The sequence below is a fragment of the Capra hircus genome, chromosome 3 (assembly GCF_001704415.2).
Source record: "Capra hircus breed San Clemente chromosome 3, ASM170441v1, whole genome shotgun sequence".
NCBI classification, from domain to species: Eukaryota; Metazoa; Chordata; class Mammalia; order Artiodactyla; family Bovidae; genus Capra; species Capra hircus.
In genome coordinates, this window is record NC_030810.1 from 108,809,019 (window position 1) to 108,829,167 (window position 20,149).

General features: G+C 39.8%; 1 protein-coding gene across 2 annotated transcripts in view; it reads right to left on the minus strand.

Annotated features, from left to right (window-relative positions):
* Nucleotides 1–20,149, minus strand: part of SPTA1 (spectrin alpha, erythrocytic 1) — a 77,070-nt gene that overhangs the window by 10,833 nt on the left and 46,088 nt on the right. Inside the window, exons 26-41 of one of the 2 annotated variants that reach the window (XM_018046348.1) lie at nucleotides 19,201–19,382; nucleotides 16,877–16,976; nucleotides 16,565–16,762; nucleotides 15,167–15,310; nucleotides 14,584–14,687; nucleotides 13,664–13,826; nucleotides 13,272–13,403; nucleotides 12,100–12,237; nucleotides 11,812–11,916; nucleotides 10,447–10,655; nucleotides 6,458–6,578; nucleotides 4,428–4,549; nucleotides 3,788–3,920; nucleotides 3,177–3,274; nucleotides 2,291–2,463; nucleotides 1,381–1,457 (exon numbers count right to left, since the gene is read on the minus strand). In XM_018046348.1, coding sequence (XP_017901837.1) covers nucleotides 1,381–1,457; nucleotides 2,291–2,463; nucleotides 3,177–3,274; nucleotides 3,788–3,920; nucleotides 4,428–4,549; nucleotides 6,458–6,578; nucleotides 10,447–10,655; nucleotides 11,812–11,916; nucleotides 12,100–12,237; nucleotides 13,272–13,403; nucleotides 13,664–13,826; nucleotides 14,584–14,687; nucleotides 15,167–15,310; nucleotides 16,565–16,762; nucleotides 16,877–16,976; nucleotides 19,201–19,382 — 2,199 coding nt within the window. Of the gene's footprint in view, nucleotides 1–1,380; nucleotides 1,458–2,290; nucleotides 2,464–3,175; nucleotides 3,275–3,787; nucleotides 3,921–4,427; nucleotides 4,550–6,457; nucleotides 6,579–10,446; nucleotides 10,656–11,811; nucleotides 11,917–12,099; nucleotides 12,238–13,271; nucleotides 13,404–13,663; nucleotides 13,827–14,583; nucleotides 14,688–15,166; nucleotides 15,311–16,564; nucleotides 16,763–16,876; nucleotides 16,977–19,200; nucleotides 19,383–20,149 lie in introns of both variants that reach the window. The other variant, XM_018046349.1, reaches the window with a different exon arrangement.

Genomic DNA, 20,149 nt, shown 5'->3' on the forward strand with positions numbered 1-20,149 from the left:
AAGGAACCCTGCTGTTTGCAACAACTTGGATGAAACTTGAGACCATTATGCTAAGTGCAATGTCAGACACAGAAAGACAAATACTTTATAATGTTATTTATATGTTGAATCTAAAAAAGCCAAACAGAATATATTGGAGGTGAGGGAAATGGGGAGAAATTGGTGAAAGGGCAAAAACTTCTATTTATAAGATTAACAAGTTCTGGAGATCTAATATACAGCATGGTAATTATAGTTAATATTCCTATATTATATACTTTAAAGTACATAAGTTTTAAAAGTCTTACCTGTTCTCACCTTAAAAAAAATGATTATTATGTCACAGAATGAAAGTGATAGTTAATGCTATAGTGATAATCATGTTGCAACTTATGAATGTACAAAATAAAAACTATAAAGACATAGAAATGTTTTTAAAAGAAATGGAAATAGATGTACATTGCAAACAGTAAACAAAAGAAAATTGGTGTATTATACTAATATGTGAAAAAAGAAACATTAATTTAATAAGTGTTTAAAAAGATGTATTAGAGAGAAACTTTTCATAATTAAAAGAATTAATTGATTTCATAATTCTAAATGTCAACACAACTTTTAATCTAGCTTTAAAATATATAAAACTGAAATATTTTTTAAAAAACATGAGCAATAGACTCTGATAGGTAATGCAAATCATTGCAAAATCACATTCTTTTCAATTGGACAAAGTCTATTCACCAAAACAGGTCATTTGTTGGATAGAAAGCAACCTCCTAAAGTAACATAGAGTGTGTTTTTAAAATAAAGTTGAATAAACTAGATATAAATGTCAAAAAAATATAATTAGAAAATTCCCAAGTGTTTAGAAATTGAACAATGCACTACAGAATGAATAATGAGTCAATTAAGAAATTATGCAAGAAATAACAGAATATTTTAAATTAGATGATAACAAAAATAACATGAAATCTGTGAAATGCAGCTAAGGATTTATTTAGAGGAAAATGTATAGTCTCAAATCAATATACTAGAAAAGAAGAATGGCTAAGTATTTAACAACATCAATATCTATCTTAATTTTTTTTAAATCAAGTAATCTCAAAGAAAGTTAAAAAATTATAAAGATAAAAAAGATATTAATGGAATATAGTACAAAGATAATACAGAGAAAAATTAAATGGTCAAGAGTTGGTTCTCTAATAAAAATGAGCACTTACTGGCAAGACTGTTGAAGGAATAAGAACTAGCAAGTTATCTCTATCACAAAGGGGACAATTTTACAGGTCCTATAGATAATAAAACCACAACATTTGGGAATGGAATAACCCTATATGTGAAGCTTCTGTGTGATGTGGGTCTTGGATTTCACGGGCATTTATGAACAAGGCAACCTGCTCTCACTTGTTTTGCCAGGAGAGTGGAGAGGGCAGTGAGGTCTGCATCATTGCTATTGGTCTTCAAGTTTGCTTCTTTCTCAGCTGAAAAACAAAGGTAATTCATAAGAAGAGAGAGTTGGTTTTATATCAGGCTTGGCAAAGAAGAAAGGCCTATTTACTATTGGCCACAAGAGAGCCTCTTGACTCTCCAAGTAGATGATTCATTAGAATATGGGAGTGGGAGCCAGTAAACTATTTTTCTAGATGTATACAGGATAAACTGACTGAAACAGAGCTAGAACCAAGAGAACTTATGGATGTTTAATTGAACAACAGAAATCTTCAGCTTAGACATAAATTATAAGTAAATCAAACACAGAGCTTATTTTCTAAAATGTTTGCCATGACTCTATATTTCTGAATATCACATGGAAATCACCAATTTCCAAAAAAAAGATGTTCTCTGGGATTATTAGTTATTCTCTCAGCATATGTCTCTATAAGTTTGTGTGTGTGCATGCGTGGGTATTTTTGCACACATGTGACTTTAACTGTAATTGTGTTCAGACAGGATAGGAGTGGGTGGTGAAGGGGCCATCTTTCTTCCCATGTTGAGCAACACAGCCTTGGGATCCATTCAATAAACTGAATTATCAGCATTTCCTCAAACCCAGAGGCCATTGTCCTCAAATGAGTGCATGCTAAGTCATTTCAGTTGTATCTGACTCTTTGCAACCCTATGGAATGTAGACTGCCAGGCTCCTCTGTCCATGGGATTCTTCAGACAAGAACACTGAAGTGGCTTGCCATGCTCTCCTCCAGGGGATCTTCCCAACCCAGGGATTGAACTTGCATCTCTTATGTCTCCTGCATTGGCAGGTGTGCTCTTTACCACTAGCACCACCTGGGAAGCCTCTGGTCCTCACACATCATACCTATCCAGGCCTCAACCACATCAGCCTTCCAGTTGAACTGCTGAAAGTCATAATCATCTTCCAGTTGTGACTTCCAAACAGCCAATGACTTGGCCAGAGAAGGAATCTTTTCATTTAGAGCCTGTATCTTGTTAGAAATCTTCTCTTTATGTTGACTTTCCCCCTGTATCACCGAGGTTGAAAGGAGGAGAGATAGATATATTGATGAATGTCCAGAGCCTGAAGAGTGAAATCCTTTGCACTAAAAACCTTTCATCTCTCTCCTTCCAAATATATAGCTACTCTTTTCTAAGTCCAGTGAAATTATTCTATTATTCATCTATAATAGAATATCTATTACCCAGATGATATTGTCCAGCATTTGGACAGTCTCCTGTTTGTCCATGTAAGTGTGATCTTCTTAGTTGGCATAAGCATCTCAAAGGTACAGAATCATCTGTTTAGGATTCTTTGTACAGCCTTTAGATTATTGAGGTTCTATTAAAACTAGCATTTAAACAAAAGAATGGTTCTCAAATTACAAAGAGATTTCATTGGAGGCCTCATATCTAGAGGTCAAAGAAATTTCTTCACATTCTTACAGTACTCTATGACCAAAGCAAGTCATGTGTACAATATTTTTAAATGTCATATTCTGCATAGAGTATGAGTCAATGAATGATTTTTAAATATCTAAAAAGTATACCTATAAGACCTTGAAAAAAAGCATCCAGAAAACAGCAATAAGTAAATAGATAATTGTTTGCTGAAACAGTAACAAAAAGGCAGCTTAGAAGAGATTACCAAGGTTGTGCATGATTTTAGCAATGTTCATGATTCCATATTTGTTCCAATCCCTTTTTGAAGATCCTTTTTTTGACTTGGAATCCCTGGAGTATATCTCACCTTACTCAGGATGTCTTCTCCTTGAGCACACACATTTTGCACTCGAATCTCATGGACAGCAAAGTCATTCTCCAAAGCTTCAAGCTTCTTTTGTAAGCTCTGTGTGAATGAGTCAGTGAGAATCAAAACTTCCAAAATTAGCAATCTATCCCACTCACATTCTGATTCCTTTTGATGCCATTCACCAGCAATGATTCAACTAAGCTGGCAGAGTATATGAGTGTTCACTTATTCCTGAATAGCTCCAGTAAATTTCTCTTCCCAAATTCCTCACTTCCCAGAAAGGCAGTCTTACCGAAGAGCCAAATGAATACATGTGACATTATTTATAACTAACCATGTAACTTGAGACTTCTGGATTTGGGAGTGAGTATTGATCAAGCTAATACAAAAGGATTTCTCCATGTTGAAATGTATGTATAATAATTCTTGGAAACATTCCATCTAGCAGAAAAATATTTAGTATCAAAAATATCCTATGCTAAGAACTAACCTGAAAGTTTCTTCTTCTACCAGAAGAAATATTCTAATTTTGCAGGTAAAAATGTTGACTACTTAAGAAAATATTCAAATTAAACAGAAGAAAATTGATCCATTCTGCCAGTTCCTCACCTGAGTAGCAGCCAAAGTGTCTCCAGAATCCCCTCGGGCAACCAGAGCTTCCTTTTCACTGATCCAAGCTTCCTCCTCCTCAGCATTCTCCATGAATTCCAAGTATTCTAGGGATTCTCCCAATTGAATCCCTCTGTAACAGGAAAGTAATCCCCACCCCAAATAAGAAAAAAAAAAAAAAAAACAGTGAGCAATGGAAGTATAGCAAAGTGGCACAATCTTATAAGATTTTAAGATTTTGGCTGTATGGGTGTAAGGGAGAAAAATACTCCATTATTTTATTACTAAGCATTGTACATAATGTTAAAACTGGGGAGATGCAGAAAGTAAAACAGACATGTGGGAGATAATGTGGTATAAAGGATAACATATGCAGGGCAACAATGATGAAAGACAGCTGCAAGTAATTGTAAGCACACCTCTAGAGAAACAGTATCATAAAGACATAGAAACAGTGTCATTTCCTCCTGGGGTACATAGAGGAAGCGTCATGCAAGACTTGGCATTTGAGCAGGGACTTAGAAGCTAGAAGAGATTGGTAGCTAGGGAGAGATGCTGAGCAGGCACTTAAGTATCTTCTCAATACCTACCCAATACCTGCAATCCAACAAGAGAATTCAGCCTCCTATCCTCAACTCACCGAGCCTTGGTCAACTCTTTGAGCTGGTCCCAGTGTTGAACAAGCAGATCAAGCCTGTCTTGGATCTCCTCTCGCCCCACAGTGGCCTTGTCTCCCAGTGTTTCAGCCATATCCAGCACATTCTGAACAACACACATCCTCCATGTCATATTTCCCCACAGCATCTCCCCATTTATCCACATTTCCTAGAAAAGTATCTAGCCCTTCCTACACTCTGGCTCATTTATAAACTGGATGTACTCAAGGCAGTCCTGACAATCCTGGGAGAATGAAGAAAGCTGCAGTAAGATCTAACATGCTAAACTTCATCAAGGATTCAGACAAATACCTTGGCATTTGCACTAGACTACTTTCCACGATCTGACTGATGGTCACAGGGTGACCCTGCTGCCAAGCCAACACTCAGGGTTGCCCTCTTTCCACATGGCTCAGCTCAGGTACAGCTTTTCCAGATGTCTCACCCTGCATCCTAATTGTCAAAAACTGTGCCCTGGACTGTCAAAGGTGCTCCTTCCAGGGAAGAACTGGGTTTCTGCAGAGATTCTTCTATTCATAGAAGGCACAATATGGAGGAGAATGCTTGTGAACTCTACAGCCAACTATGTGACCTTGGCACTCTGCCTTCACATTTTGTAGCCTCAACCTATTAGGTTAGTGCAAAAGTAATTTCTGTTTTTCACTGTTGAATTTTGCCATTTGATATTGGAATACATTCTTAAATAAATGTAGTTAAGTTATACATCACTTTAATACACAATTTTTGCTTTGTGATTTTTTTCTAATAAATTATTACTTGCTATTTATTTTACATGCATTTTAGACTATGGAAATTAAGTTAGACAAAAAGCAAATTTGAGCAATTTTCTTATTCGAGTTCGAAATGGGTCAAAAATCAGCAGACAACTTGCAACACGAACAATGCATTTGGCCCAGGAACTGCTAATGAACATACAGTGCAATGGGAGTTAAGTAGTTTTAAAAAGGAGGCTAGAGCCTTGAAGATGAGGAGCACAGTGGCTGGCTATCAGAAGTTGACAATGACTAACTGAGAGGATCATGGAAGTTGATCCTCTTACTACACAAGAAGTTGCCCAAGAATTCAACGTCAACCATTCTATGGTCATTTGACATTTGAAGCAAATTGGAAAAGTGAAAAAGCTTGATAAGCAAGTGCCTAATGAATTGACTGCAAAAAAAAAAAAAAAAAAAAGAATCATCATTTTGAAATGTCATCTTCTCTTATTCTATGCAACAACAATGAGCTATTTCTCAAATGGATTGTGATGTGTGATGAAAAGTGGATTTTATATGACAACCAACAATGACCAGCTCTGTGGTTGAACTGAGAAGAAGCTCCAAAGCACTTCCCACAGCCATATTTTAAGCCATGGTCACTGTTTGGTAGTCTGCTACTGTTCTGATCCACTACAGTTTTCTGAATCTCCGTGAAACCATTACATCTGAGAAGTATGCTCAACAAATCAATGAGATGCACTGGAAACAGCAATGCCTGCAGCTGGCACTGGTCAACAGAAAGGGCCCAGTTCTTCTCCTCAACAATGCCCAACCACATGTCACACAACCAACACTTCAAAATTTGGACTAAATGGGCTACAAATTTTGCCTTTGTAGCCCAATCATATCTGCTATATCTACCTGACTTCTTACCAACTGACTACCTACCACTCCTTCAAACACCTTAACAACTTTTTGCAGGGAAAATGCATCACAACCAGCAGGAGGAAGAAAATGCTTTCCAAGAGTTCACTGAATTCCAAAGCATGGGTTTTTATGCAACAGGAATATACAAAATTATTTCTTACTGGCAAAAATGTGTTGATTGTAATGTTTTCTATTTTGACTAATAAAGATGTGTTTGAGGCTAGTTATAAGGATTTAAAATTCAGGGTCTGAAACCATAAATCTTTTGCACCAACCTAATATTTATCCTAACATTCATCCTTCATTTATCCATAACATGAAGTGCTACTATTATATTATCTCTGTCTTTTCAGGTTTCATATTCCTACCTGGATGGCAGATTCATGTGCCACCAGCTCCCCTTCTAGGCGTCTGTGCTTCTTCAGCAAATTCTGAACCCCCTGCAGATCCCTCCCATAGTCCTGGGATCTCACTCGTACCAACTTCTCCCTGAGACCAAAGAAGAAAACTTTTAGACTTTAGACATCTGAGGACATCCTAAAAAGATGGTTTTCTAAGCATATGTGTTTGGCTGGGGGTATGGTGGGGGTAAATTCTGGAACACTCTGGTGTCAGTAATCACAAAGTTAGTAAGTGACAGAGCCTTTCAGCAAAATATTGGACTTAGAGCAACAGAAATTAAAACAATGTACTGGAACAGCCTTCTCATTCCTTTCTTTGCCTGTCTACATGTGTATCTTCTTCTCTTTTCTCAGGAACTCACTGTTATTTCTCTTTCAAAAAATGTGAAAAGCATATATGTCTGTATATATGTAATATGCTTATACGACCCTCTATTAATGTCAATAATTACATATATGGTATGCATGCCTGCTCAGTAGTGTCCAACTCTTTGTGACCCTGTGGACTGCAGCCTGCTAGGCTTCTCTGTGCATGGGATTCTCCAGGCAACATTACCAGAGTGGGTTGCCGTTTCCTTCTCTAGGGGATATTCCTGACCCAGGAATTGAACAGGGATCTCCTGCAACTCCCTTCATTGGCAGGTGGATTCTTTTATCACTGAGCCTCAGGGGAAGCCCATATCAATAATTAATTAAGGTAAAACAGACATAAAAACTGACATCACAGCAGTCATGGCAGTTGGATTTGCTCTGTGTATAAAATCATCGCTTTGAAGCATGGTGAAAGACTAGGTAGAAAATATCTTACTATTTCTTTTATTGGGATATAGTTTTACAATATCTTACTATTTCCAAAAAGTTAAAAATGTCCTGCTTGGTGCCCCACGTGCATTCCTTTCCTCTGATTCACTGATAATGAACAAGAATCAGCAGTTTTATGGAAAAGGAACATGATGAGACAGGGTAGAAATAAGACAAACTATTTGATTTGGTAAGATTTTCCCACCTCTATTTTTACAAACAGTAGAATCAGCAAGATCAGTGAAAAGAAATAGAGGGAAAAATAGAATGGGAAAGACTATAGAGATCTCTTCAAGAAAATTAGAGATACCAAGGGAACATTTCATGCAAAAATGGGATCAATAAAGGTCAGAAAGAGTATGGACCTAACAGAAGCAGAAGAGGTTAAGAAGAGGTGGCAAGAATACATGGAAGAACTGTACAAAAAAGATCTTCATGACCCAGATAATCACAATGGTGTGATCACTCACCTAGATGTCTAGAGCCAGATACCCTAAAATGTGAAGTCAAGTGGGCCTTAGAAAGCATCACTACAAACAAAGCTAGTGGAGGTGATGGAATTCCAGTTGAGCTATTTCAAATCCTGAAAGATGATGTTGTGAAAGTGCTGCACTCAATATGACAGCAAATTTGGAAAATTCAGCAGTAGCCACAGGACTGGAAAAGGTCAGTTTTCATTACAATCCCAAAGAAAGGCAATGCCAATGAATGCTCAAACTATCGCACAGTTGCACTCATCTCACATGCTAGTAAAGTAATGCTCCAAATTCTCCAAGCCAGACTTCAGCAATACATGAACCATGAACTTCCTGATGTTTAAGCTGGTTTTAGAAAAGGCAGAAGAACCAGAGATCAAATGGCCAACATCCGTTAGATCATCAAAACAGCAAGAGAGTTCCAGAAAAATATCTATTTCTGCTTTATTGACTACTCCAAAACCTTTGACTGTGTGGATCACAATAAACTGTGGAAAAATCTGAAAGAGATGGGAATACCAGACCATGTGACCTGCCTCTTGAGAAACCTGTATGCAGGTCAGGAAGCAACAGTTAGAACTGGACATGGAACAACAGACTGGTTCCAAATAGGAAAAGGAGTGAGTCAAGGCTGTTGTATTGTCACCCTGCTTATTTAACTTATATACAGAGTACATCATGAGAAACACTGGGCTGAATGAAGCACAAGCTGGAATCAAGATTGCCAGGAGAAATCTCAATAACCTCAGATATGCAGATGACAGCACCCCTATGGCAGAAAGTGAAGAAGAAGTACAGAGCCTCTTGATGAAAGTGAAAGAGGAGAGTGAAAAAGTTGGTTTAAAGCTCAACATTCAGGAAATTAAGATCATGGCATCTTGTCCCATCACTTCATGGGAAATAGATGGGGAATCAGTGGCAGACATTTTTTGAGCTCCAAAATCACTGCAAGTTAAATTAAACTGCAGCCATTAAATTAAAAGATACTTACTTCTTGGGAGGAAAGTTATGACCAACCTAGACAGCATATTAAAAAGCAGAGACATTACTTTTCCAGCAAAGGTCCATCTAGTCAAGGCTATGGTTTTTCCAGTAGTCATGTATGGATGTGAGAGTTGGACTGTGAAGAAAGCTGCGTGCCAAAGAATTGATGCTTTTGAACTGTAGTGCTGGAGAAGACTCTTGAGCATTCCTTGGACTGCAAGATGATCCAACCAGTCCATCCTAAAGGGAATCAGTCCTGAATATTCACTGAAAGGACTGATGTTGAAGCTGAAACTCCAATAGTTTGGCCACCTGATGTGAAGAACTGACTCATTGGAAAAGACCCTGATGCTGGGAAAGATTGAAAGCAGGAGGAGAAGGGGACGCCAGAGGATGAGATAGTCAGATGGCATCGCCGACTCACTGAACATGAGTTTGAGTAAATTCTAGGAGTCGGTGATGGACAGGGAGGCTTGGCATGCTGTGGTCCATGGGTCACAAAGAGGCAGACACGACTGAGCGACTGAACTGAACTGAAGAATCAGCGATAATACCATAGCAAGTGCTATGTAGGCTTCTCTGGTGGCTCAGTCGGTAAAGAATCTGCCTGCAATGGCAGAGACCCTGGAGATGGATATGATCCCCTGGAAGATCATATCCCCTGGATATGATCAATGGAAGATCCCCTGGAGAAGGGATAGGCTATCCACTCCAGCATTCTTGGGCTTCCCTGGTGGCTCAGATGGTAAAGAATCTGCCTGCAATGTGGGATACATGGTTTCTATCCCTGGGTTGGGAAGATCCCCTGGGGAGGGCATGCAATCCACTCCCATATTATTGCCTGGAGAATCCCCATGGGCAGAGGAGCCTGGCGGGCTACAGTCCACAGGGTCGTAAAGAGTCTGTCATGACTAAGCACAAAGCACAGGTACTATGTAACATTTTCTGCCAGTGTCAAGTTCAGTCGCATATTAGATAATGCAAGACACAGAAAGAATCACGATAATGACCTGTCCAATAAGCCGTAAATGCTCAGTTATCTAATTCAGAATGGGCATTACACATTCTATGAACTATCTGGTTTCCCAGGTGGCCATAGTGGTAAAAAACCCACCTGCCAATGCAGGAGACATAAGAGACATGGGTTTGATCCCTGGGTCAGGAAGATCCCCTGCAAAAGGAAATAGCAGACTCCGGCATTCTTGTCTGGAGAATCTCATGGTCAGAGGACTTAACACATATGAACTATCTAAAAACAAACATATGTGTGTTAGTCACTCAGTCGTGTCCTACTCTTTGCAATCCCATGGACTGTAGCCCACCAGGCTCCTCTGTCATGGAATTCTCTAGGCAAGAATACTGGAGTGGGTTGCCATTTCCTTCTCCAGAAGATCTTTCTGATCCAGGGATCAAACCCCAGTGTCCTGCATCGCAGGCAGATTCTTTACCATTTGAGCTATGGGAAGTCTAAAAAACAAACATATACAGCTCCTTAATTTTCTTCCCAGAATGTAGGTGAACTTCTCTTCACTCCCTCCATGTCTGTCTCCTTCTGTGTACACATAGTGAAAAAAACTGATAAAAATAAAACCAATGTTCATTTTACTTATTTCATTTCAGCATCAAGTAAGAACATGTTTGGTGGATTATCTATTTTCCTGGATTATCCATGCAATGTGAGCTGTCAGTACATACTCTATCCAGAACTCTTCATCATCTAGGTCCTGGAAGAACTGGAACAAGGCGTACGCCTCTTTCAGTTTCTCATGATGCTCAGCCGCCAGTTCCTTGACATTCAGGAAGCGCTCGTTGACATTATCCATTTTCTCCATGATCTGATCAGTATTGAAAGTCCCACTGGAGATCAGATCTTTAGCCAATGTGTTCAGGTCCTGGAGTGCATCCTAAAAAGCCCAAGTGTCATCAATGATTAGTGTAGTATAGGTATTAAGTAGACCTTTAAACACTGCTGGTTCAAGTTCAAAGACTGGGGAAAATAGATCATTTTTGAATATAATGAATTTGACCTTATGCTCTTTTAACTCAGTTTGGATAAGGGCAAGAATACGGACATTATAGATAGCATGGCTGCTTTGTTGGAACTATGTATTTGGCCTTCTGATGTTTTCCCTTGTGTTTTCTTCCTCTCCCCATATGGAAAATAAGACCTTGGTGAACAAGCACTGTGTTTCCCAACAGAGTATCTTTTACAGTGCTAAATATGACACAGACTGAGTGACTGAAATATTCAAGAAGATTCTCTTTTGGCAACATTCTCAGGCCAGTCACTTTCAGAACACAGCCAGCCTCTTCTGTGTCTATTTGCATTCCAAGTCTGCCCCCTAGTGATGTTCAAGAGAATATCATCAAGTCCTGAAACTAAGAAAACTTTGACATCATGTTCTTTCTGTGTCTGTGTTACCAAATAAAACTGATAATATAAAATCCATCAACGTGAAATTAACACCTCTCTGAATGTTTATCATAGCTCACAGGACACATCTCTGCTTGACATTAGGATACAACTGAAATGCTCCATAGAACTTTCACAATGTATGTATAGTTCAGCTGCCTTGCACATGTTCCCATCTGATTTTTTTTAGTAGTTCTGAAAAATAAACTTTTATTTTCTTTAAAATGCCAGATCAACTATTTCAGCTTTGGAAGAGAGTGAGTTTATATTCATAGTTAAAAGGTAAACAAGATCATTTTTAGGATCTACTTCTTGGAATCTGACTCCAGTATTCTTGCCTGGAGAATTCCATGGAGAAAAGAGCCTGGTAGGCTACAGTCCATGGGGTCATAAAGAGTTAGACATGACTGAGTGACTAACACTTTAACTTTCACATTTTATTGGAATATTAGAATCTATGATTTAATGATAATAAAGTTAACAACTCTGAAGGCTATAGATTTGACCTGATTATAATGACTGCTTGTTGAGAACACTAAGCTCAGGTTTGCAAAGCTGTTTTCTCAAATGGACTCCTGAGACAGGGAAGTGAAAAGTCAGCAACATTTCCGTTCTGGCCAGAAGAGTCCAATTCTAATATTACTTACCTGTCTGGCCAACATCTCTCTTTCCAGTAGCTGATGCTTCTTGAGCAAGTTTCCTGCTGAAGCCAGATCCCTGGCCTGATCCTTCATGGTCAGCAGTGTCTCTGCCTGGAAATGGAAAGGTAATCAATACAGTTGCCAGATGAAAACTGTCTTTAAAGAGAACAAGGTTCTCAACCATGTCCCCAAACTTTTCCCAAGAAAAGTCAAGGAAATTGCTCATGCAAAGTCTATTTATCTGCCAAGAATTTATTAAACTCCCATGCCCACACCATTTCCAGGTATAAATACCTCTGAGAGCCAGAACTCAAAGTCCCGGATGCCTGTGTTGAATCTCTGCTGGCGACTAGCTTCATCGAGCTTCTGTCCTTTGTCAGTTGTTCTTGCAAGCAAGTATTTCCAGTTTTTCTCCAACTCTTCTATTTGATCCTGTGTGTGTTAGTCACTAAGTCATGTCTGATTCTTTGCAGACCCCATGAACTGTGGCCCACCAGGCTCCTCTGTCCATGGGATTTCCCAGGCAACAATACTGGAGTAAATTGCCATGCCCTCCTCCAGGGGATCTTCCCAACCCCAGGGTTCAAATCCAGGTCTCCTGAATTGCTGACAGATTCTGTATCGTCTGGTCCACCAGGGAAGCCCTACTTGATCATACCTCCCTCTCTGGAATTTAGGGGTCATTATGGTATTTAGGGTCCTGTGACAACTTGAAAGGATGATGTAGGGAGGCTTTGGAGTTTGGGTCTAGCCAAAATCTTCCAGTAGTTGAAGGTCATATATTTTAAATCATAATTGTTAACACTGGTTTAAATCTGGGAAAGCAACAGTAGGTGTTTGCAGAAATTTTGAAGAGTTCTGGACTGATTACAGAAGCTGATTGCCTAAATGCCAAAGCTCTTGGTGGTAGGGACAGAAAATATAAGCAAGCATGATAACACATAGGAATTAAGTCTAAAGCTATCTTGGAGGTCAAGATGCTGAGTATGATGGGAGTGATAAGGTCTGAAAGTGCAAGTCTCTCAGCCGTGTCCAACTCTTTGTGACTCCAGTCCATGGAACTCTCCAGGCCAGAATACTGGAGTGAATAGCCTATCCCCTCTCCAGGGGATCTTCCCGACCCAGGGATCCAACCCAGGTGTCTCGCATTGCAGGTGGATTCTTTACCAGCTGAGCCACTAGAATACTGGAGTGGGTAGCCTATCCCTTCTCCAGAAGATTGTCCCAACCCAGAAATTGAACTGGGGTCTCGTGCATTGCAGATGGAGTCTTTACCAACTGAGCTATGAGGGAATCCCAAAGCAACATATTTTCCTCCCCTTTTATTAAAAAAAAAAAAAAAGAAAAAAAGGGAAGACCATTAAAAGAATAAATATATTCTATATTCCTACACATGGAAACACCAGAAGGATATAAAAGATTTCTCTTCCTATGATAGCCCAAAGCCCATCGTAAGCAGAACCCACCTTCACAGACTCTTCATTACCATCACATGCCCTCCGCTCAACCAGAGCGTACCCCAAGAAGATGACTCCTTCCACTTGCTCAGCTCGGCTATTGACCTCATCTTCAAAGGTCTTGTGCTTCAGATATTTTCTCTGAAGGGAAAGCAGAACCTAAATTACCATCTAATTTAGAAAGTAAGATGAGATAAATTCTGTTTAAAAGGAGAAATTAAGGATTCCTAATTCATTCTGAATTAATTATTGGGAAGCACTCCCTCCACGTTAGACTCAGAAATCCCTGAAGGCAAGGACGGCAGTCTGAACAGTAAGGAAGTTTTCCACATTAGAAAGTGATCGTTCATTCATCAATCTGAGTATGTTGAAGTTTTCCAAGATTCTTATTTTGAATTTACCTGGATATTGGTGGGATCTTTGTAGGATTCATCACAGGCTATGGGCAGCATCTCACTGATCCATTCTTCTTGGTCCTTGAGGTCATGGTAGAATTGTTTTAGGTCAGCATAGTCTCCAAGTTTCATCCGCTCAGCAATCAGTTGTTCTTTGAGAATATTCCATCTGAAAGTTGGGACTAGATTATTCTCTGCCCTCTATCTTTCCACCAAGCCTTGATGCCATATCCATGAATCTCCCTATTTGCTTATCTGCACTTTATCTTCTCATTCTCATTATTTATACACTTATATGTCATATATCAGAGAAGGCAATGGCACCCCACTCCAGTACTCTTGCCTGGAGAATCCCATGGACGGAGGAGCCTGGTATGGGCTTCCCAGTGGCACTAGTGGTAAAGAACCTGCCTACCAATGCAGGAGATGTAAGCGATGAGAGTTAGATACCTGGGTCAAGAAGATTCCCTAAAGGGGTCATGGCAACCCACACTCGTATTGTTGCCTGGAGAATCCCATGAACAGAGGAGCCTGGTGGGCTATAGACCACAGGGTTGTGAAGAGTCAGACATGACTGAAGCAGCTTAGAAGAGCACAGCACAGAAATGAAAACTCAAAGTATTATCAGCATCCTCAGTGCTAGCAAAGTAGTCACTTTTCTATATCTTCCCGAGTGAGTAAGTGAGTGAATGTCACTCAGTTGTATCCGACTCTATGCAACCCCATGGACTATACAGTCCATGGAATTCTCCAGGCCAGAATACTGGAGTGGGTAGCCTTTCTCTTCTCCAGGGTATCTTCTCCAGTGGGATCTAACCCAGATCTCCTGCACTGTAGGCAGATTTTTTTTTTTTTTTAACCAGCTGAGCCACAAGGAAAGCCCCTATATCTTCCTATAGCTCACAAAACAACTGCTCAATACTGACCTGTCTAGTATCCGTTGGTTCCGAGCAGCAATCTCTTCCTTGGCATAGTGGTCTTCAGCTATGAGTTGTTCAGCAAAAAGATCTAGTTCAGTGATTCTATTTTCCTAGATAAAGGAAAGAGAAAAAGCCTAGATACCCAAAAATTAGGCTCTTGGTGCAATCTCAGACTTCCTCCTAGAAAAGGAGAGATATATCCTTTGTGGCTTCACAAAGAGGAACAAAACCAAAGCCAAAAGGTAAATGCCTTATAGCGAGGTGGCTTTTAACTCAACAAGAAGAAAAACATCAATAGTGATATTGAGGTGGACTACATGTGTGGTGCTGATTTCTCTATAGAACAGACACTTCCCTTGGTCATTGTAGAAAGTGATTCCTGCACTGAATGGTGTGTTGGGTAGCATATAAAATAGCTTCTGCACCTTGGCTAAGACTAAGCCACTATGTTCCCCGCCTACCTCAGAGTTTATGTAAAAAGCAAATGGGAATTAAAATACATGCAAATCATAAAACCACATACATGTGCAGGATTTCTGTCATTATTACTAATAGTTATTATTGGAATTCTTGTATTAGCTGTTATTACCTGGTCAGTAATTGCTTTGTCCAAATCATCACGTTTCTTCATCAAGGCCTCCAGACTGTCTAAGGACCCCTTATCATCCGACCTTAGATAATTCTCACGTGCCACCATCCAGCTCTCAGCCTGATCACAGTTCCCTCGGAACAACTATGGGGGTTAAAATTAAATGTACATGGTATGTTCATTCCAGGAAGACAGAGGAAATGATCTCCCACCTCTCCCATGATACTGATAATAGGGACCCTGTGAAGGATGCCAATATTCTTTCAAGAAACATTCATACAATAAATCTTGGCCATATTGGACCTTTTACTCTTCTCTGAAAACGTGTTTTATGTTTTCATACAAGCTTTCCTCCATTCTTGCAGTACTATTCTCCATATCCTAGACATGGTGAATGGGCTTCCCATGTGGCACAGTAGTAAAGAATCCACCAGCCAGTGCAGGAGATGCAAAAGATGTGGGTTTCATCCCCGGGTCAAGAAGATCCCCTGGAGAAGGGAATGGCAACCTGCTCCGCTATGCTTGCCTCGACAATTCCATGGACAGAGGAGCCCGATGAGTTACAGTCCACGGGGTCAAAAAAGAGTTGGACACGCTGAGCTACTGAGCGTGCATACACACACACACACACACACACACACACACACACACACTTAGTAAAAACTGGCTGCTTTTCAGAACAGCATGTGACACTTGCACTGCCTTCCCTCAGGAGCGCTAATCACTCCCTCTGCTATAATCTCAAAACATTCACATATTTTATCAGTAATTATTTTATATATTAGAATGATCTGCCTCAGTTCAGTTCAGTCGCTCAGTCGTGTCCGACTCTGTGACCCCATGAATCACAGCACGCCAGGCCTCCCTGTCCATCACCAGCTCCTGTAGTTCACTCAAACTCATATGCATCGAGTCGGTGATGCCATCCAGCCATCTCATCCTCTGTCGTCCCCTTCTCCTCTTGCTCCCAACCCCTCCAAGCATCAGGGTTTTTTCCAATGATCTGCCTACAAGTCTAATTTCACTACTTTTAGAAAATAGACACTATCTTACTAATATTTGTGTTCCTAGGAGGTTCTCAATAAAAATCAATCAATAAAACTTTCAATCAATAAGTACATTTAAATATCAATAAATTATAACCACTTAATTTCAGGACCCCATGCCCTAGGACTGACCCCCATTTTGTTTAGCTTTTCATTAACAAGAATAAGGAGCAAAGAACACCACAATGATCAGAAAATGCAAAGCAGAAAATGCAATGTCAGATAATCAAGAGATACCTTTATGATTTTGGCATGGAATTCCAGTGAAATAAGCACCTGTATTAACTCTGTGCAACTGCATATAAGGAACAGACTCAGCTAAGCCTGTTTAACGATGGGGAATTTGCAGTACCTGCAACTCCAGACACTGATCTAGCATCTTTTTGCGTTGTTCCCAAGCACTCTCCAACTCATCTCTCTCTAGTCTAACAGCTTGAAGCTTTTCTTCAATTTCAGGGCTGGCCCGGTGCCCACTGATTGTAAGATCTGTACCAAAGTCTTCAAAGGCCTGAAAGGCGGGATCCTGGGCCTCCATGTCAGCACGATGCTCCTGTGGGAAAAAGGGATCAGAGACTGGTGAGTCCAGTGATATCTCACAAAAGTTGCAAAATGCAGGAAGGTTGTGAGGTTATGTGATCAGAGGCTAAGGCTTTTGTCACCATACCTGATGTCGCTCTATCATGATCTCTGTGCCAGTTAAATCTTCAGCCAGCTCCTTGGATGAGACCATGCCACCAATGCCACTAATCCAATTCTGTAAGTCCCTAGAGAAAGGGCATACTGAAATTGAATCAAGAAAACCTTGCAACTTGCTATAAAATTGTCTGTCCTTGGACTTTTTCTCCCCTAGAAAACATTTCCAGATCTATATATTCTTTCTGGTTTATAGCCTTCACAGATCTTAGCTTTGTTGTTTTCACTGTATAACTTAATAATAGCATTCTGTTGCCTTTGAAATTTTCTTCACACACTATCTCTTTCGATTCTTGCAATAATTTTGAGTAGGATTCTGGGAATTCTTTTCCTTTCACTTTGGAGATGAGGAAGTTGGCCTAAAGAATGTAAGTGATTTGCCTATGTGCTAAAACTGGAAACAGACAGATGGAGTAGAATCCAGACACTGGAATCCTGGACTGGTACATATTCCATTACTTTTTACACGTCCTAATCCTTTAAAATGGATTTTTGGGTTTAAAGATTTATCTTAGCATAGAATCTCAGGTGAGGCATGTGTTTCTTCTTACTCTTATTCCAAATCGAATCCAGTACATGCTTCTGCCCAAAACACACACACACACACACACACACACACACACACACACACACACACACACACACTATACTTCTATACTTACTCTCTGTTGCTGATTAAACCAGGGTCATTTCCCACTCTTTTAGAAGTCAATAAATTAGAAAAGGAGGGATAAAGTCTATCTGTCCCAAAAAGTAAATGTCATTGAGTTAAAAAGTTATATATGATGGTCAAATTCAGCATCTCATGAAGAGTGCCTTTGCTCTTGTTTACTAAATAGGAATCAGTAGCTCTAGGGCAGAAAGTCCTCTTCTTTGGCAAACTCATTTATTCACTTATTTAAACAACTAAGTTTTATTGTGAAAGAGACATATTTGTGCCTTCTAGGAGTTCACACTTTATACTGAGAGAAGAAAAAAAAAAAAAAAAAAGCAAGCAAAACATAGAGACTAGTATTTTTTTTTTCAAAAACCCTAAAAAGAAAGACTGTCCTGAAGAGATAAAATAAGGTGTTAGAGTTGCTCTGAGGGTGCTAATATTACTTCTGCAATGTTGAAGAATATTTCATAGGAAGGGAAAGAGTCAGCATTGAACATGGAATCTGAAATATAGGCAGAAGCTATATAAACAGAGATATATGGGCATATATATGCTTTGGAGGAGTGAGTATGGATTCTATTTATTTATACTATGTGAAACACTATAACTTTCCAGAGATGCTGAATTGGGGAGGGCATTGGCAAGAACACTTGCAGTCATTTGCCAAAGTCGCCCCCTTTTATCTTCAAAATTATTACATTGCAAGCTGGTACTTCCTGAACCCTCAATTCTAAATACAGACTGATAAGATGGGGCAGAATGTGCAAGCTGCTCCACAGATAAAGCGTGTATTTGCCAAAACATGATCATGTCTAAACTGTTTAGCAAAACAGTGAAACTTCTCCAACAGCTGAAAACAATTAAACTCCAATAAAAACTTAATTTAAAAAAGGATTTCAGCTTAGCATTTCTGAGTTTATCTCTTGCTACTTCTCCTCACCCTTGTGACATACAAAACTCAGGCTCTAGCTGTCTCCATGTCATAGGCATTCTATGCCTTCCCATTCGCATGCCTTTGTTTACATAGTTCCATCTATTTGTTGGGATGTGTGTTTGGGGCTGTTCTATGTTCTACCACGGTTATCTGTATTCTTCTTTGCTTTTCCAGTAGAATATCTCCCCATATTTTATGCATGTGTGTGCTCAGTCATGTCCGACTCTGTGTGACCCTATGGATTGCAGTCCTTCAGGCCCCTCTGTCCATGGGATTTTCCTAGCAAGAATACTGGAGTGGGTTACCATTTTCTCCTTCAGGGGATCTTCCTGACCCAGGGATCAAATCCATATCTCCTTTGTATCCTGCATTGGCAGGCAGATTCTTTCCACTAGTGCCTCTGGGAGCTCCCAATATCCTATAATTCCTCATATACCACTCTCTATATAGAATAGACTCCATAGAAGAATACTTTATTGGACTAGATAACCTCATATTCTTCCAAAATTCAATATTACATGGCTTGAAATATTGAACCTGAGAATTTTGTTCCATACTGAAGGTACAATCTGGACCAAGAGGTATCCTCTAAACCAGGTAATGAAGAACACCTGTACCCAGACAGCTCCTAGAAGCTCCATTTATGGGCCAGGCATGGACTCTGCCAATTCCACCTGGTGGAAGTCTGCCTCTGGAACCTTACCTGGCCTGGCTGAGGAACTGGTAGAATTTTAAGGCCTCCTGTAGGTTCTCCTTACGATCCTTTGTAAGCTCCTGCAAGTCATCCCAGGCGTCCTTCAGCTCCAACCGCTTGCTCTGCAGGTCATCAGTGGCATCTGGGTGGGATTCACTGAGTCGATCTGCTGTGTCCCTCAATACCTCCACCTAGGGGATCAACAGATCTGACAATCAGCTTGGTGTCACACCTGAATCCTAGCAAAAGAGTTTCAAGCCCGAGGGTGCTCTTTCCTCAAGTAGACATCAATGATGTCTTGCTACATTTTTAAATATAAATTTATTTATTTTAATTGGAGGTTAATTACTTTGCAATATAGTATTGGTTTTTATATGATAGTGGAAACCCTTTTGATGTATATGATAACACTCCAAAGTAGTCACTCTTGACATGACCATGCTTCTTTTTATGATTAGAAGGCTGCTTCTGGTGGTAAGTTCCAGGGAAGAGGCCTCAGGTATCATGTTGGGCTGTGAAGGTGGCAAGAAGAAGGCCCTGAAGCTGCCCAAAAAGCAAGTCAAGGAGATAGAAGAGGAAGATAAGGCACTCAAGTAGAAACAGAAGGAGGAGCAGAAGAAATTCGAGGAGCTAAGAAGAAAGGCTGCAGGGAAAGTGTCCCCTGGCCACAGGTGGAATTAAGAAATCTTACAAAAAGAAATCTGTTCCTTGTGCCTAAGTCAATGATAATCCTTAATTACACTCTAACTTAAAAATTTGTATTCTGGTGCCCAATATGCTACTGGAGATCAGTGGAGAAATAACTAAAGAAAGAATGAAAGGATGGAGCCAAAGCAAAAACAATATCAAGTTGTGGATATGACTAGTGATAGAAGCAAAGTCCAATGCTGTAAAGAGCAATATTGCATAGGAACCTGGAATGTCAGGTCCATGAATCAAGGCAAATAGGAAGTGGTCA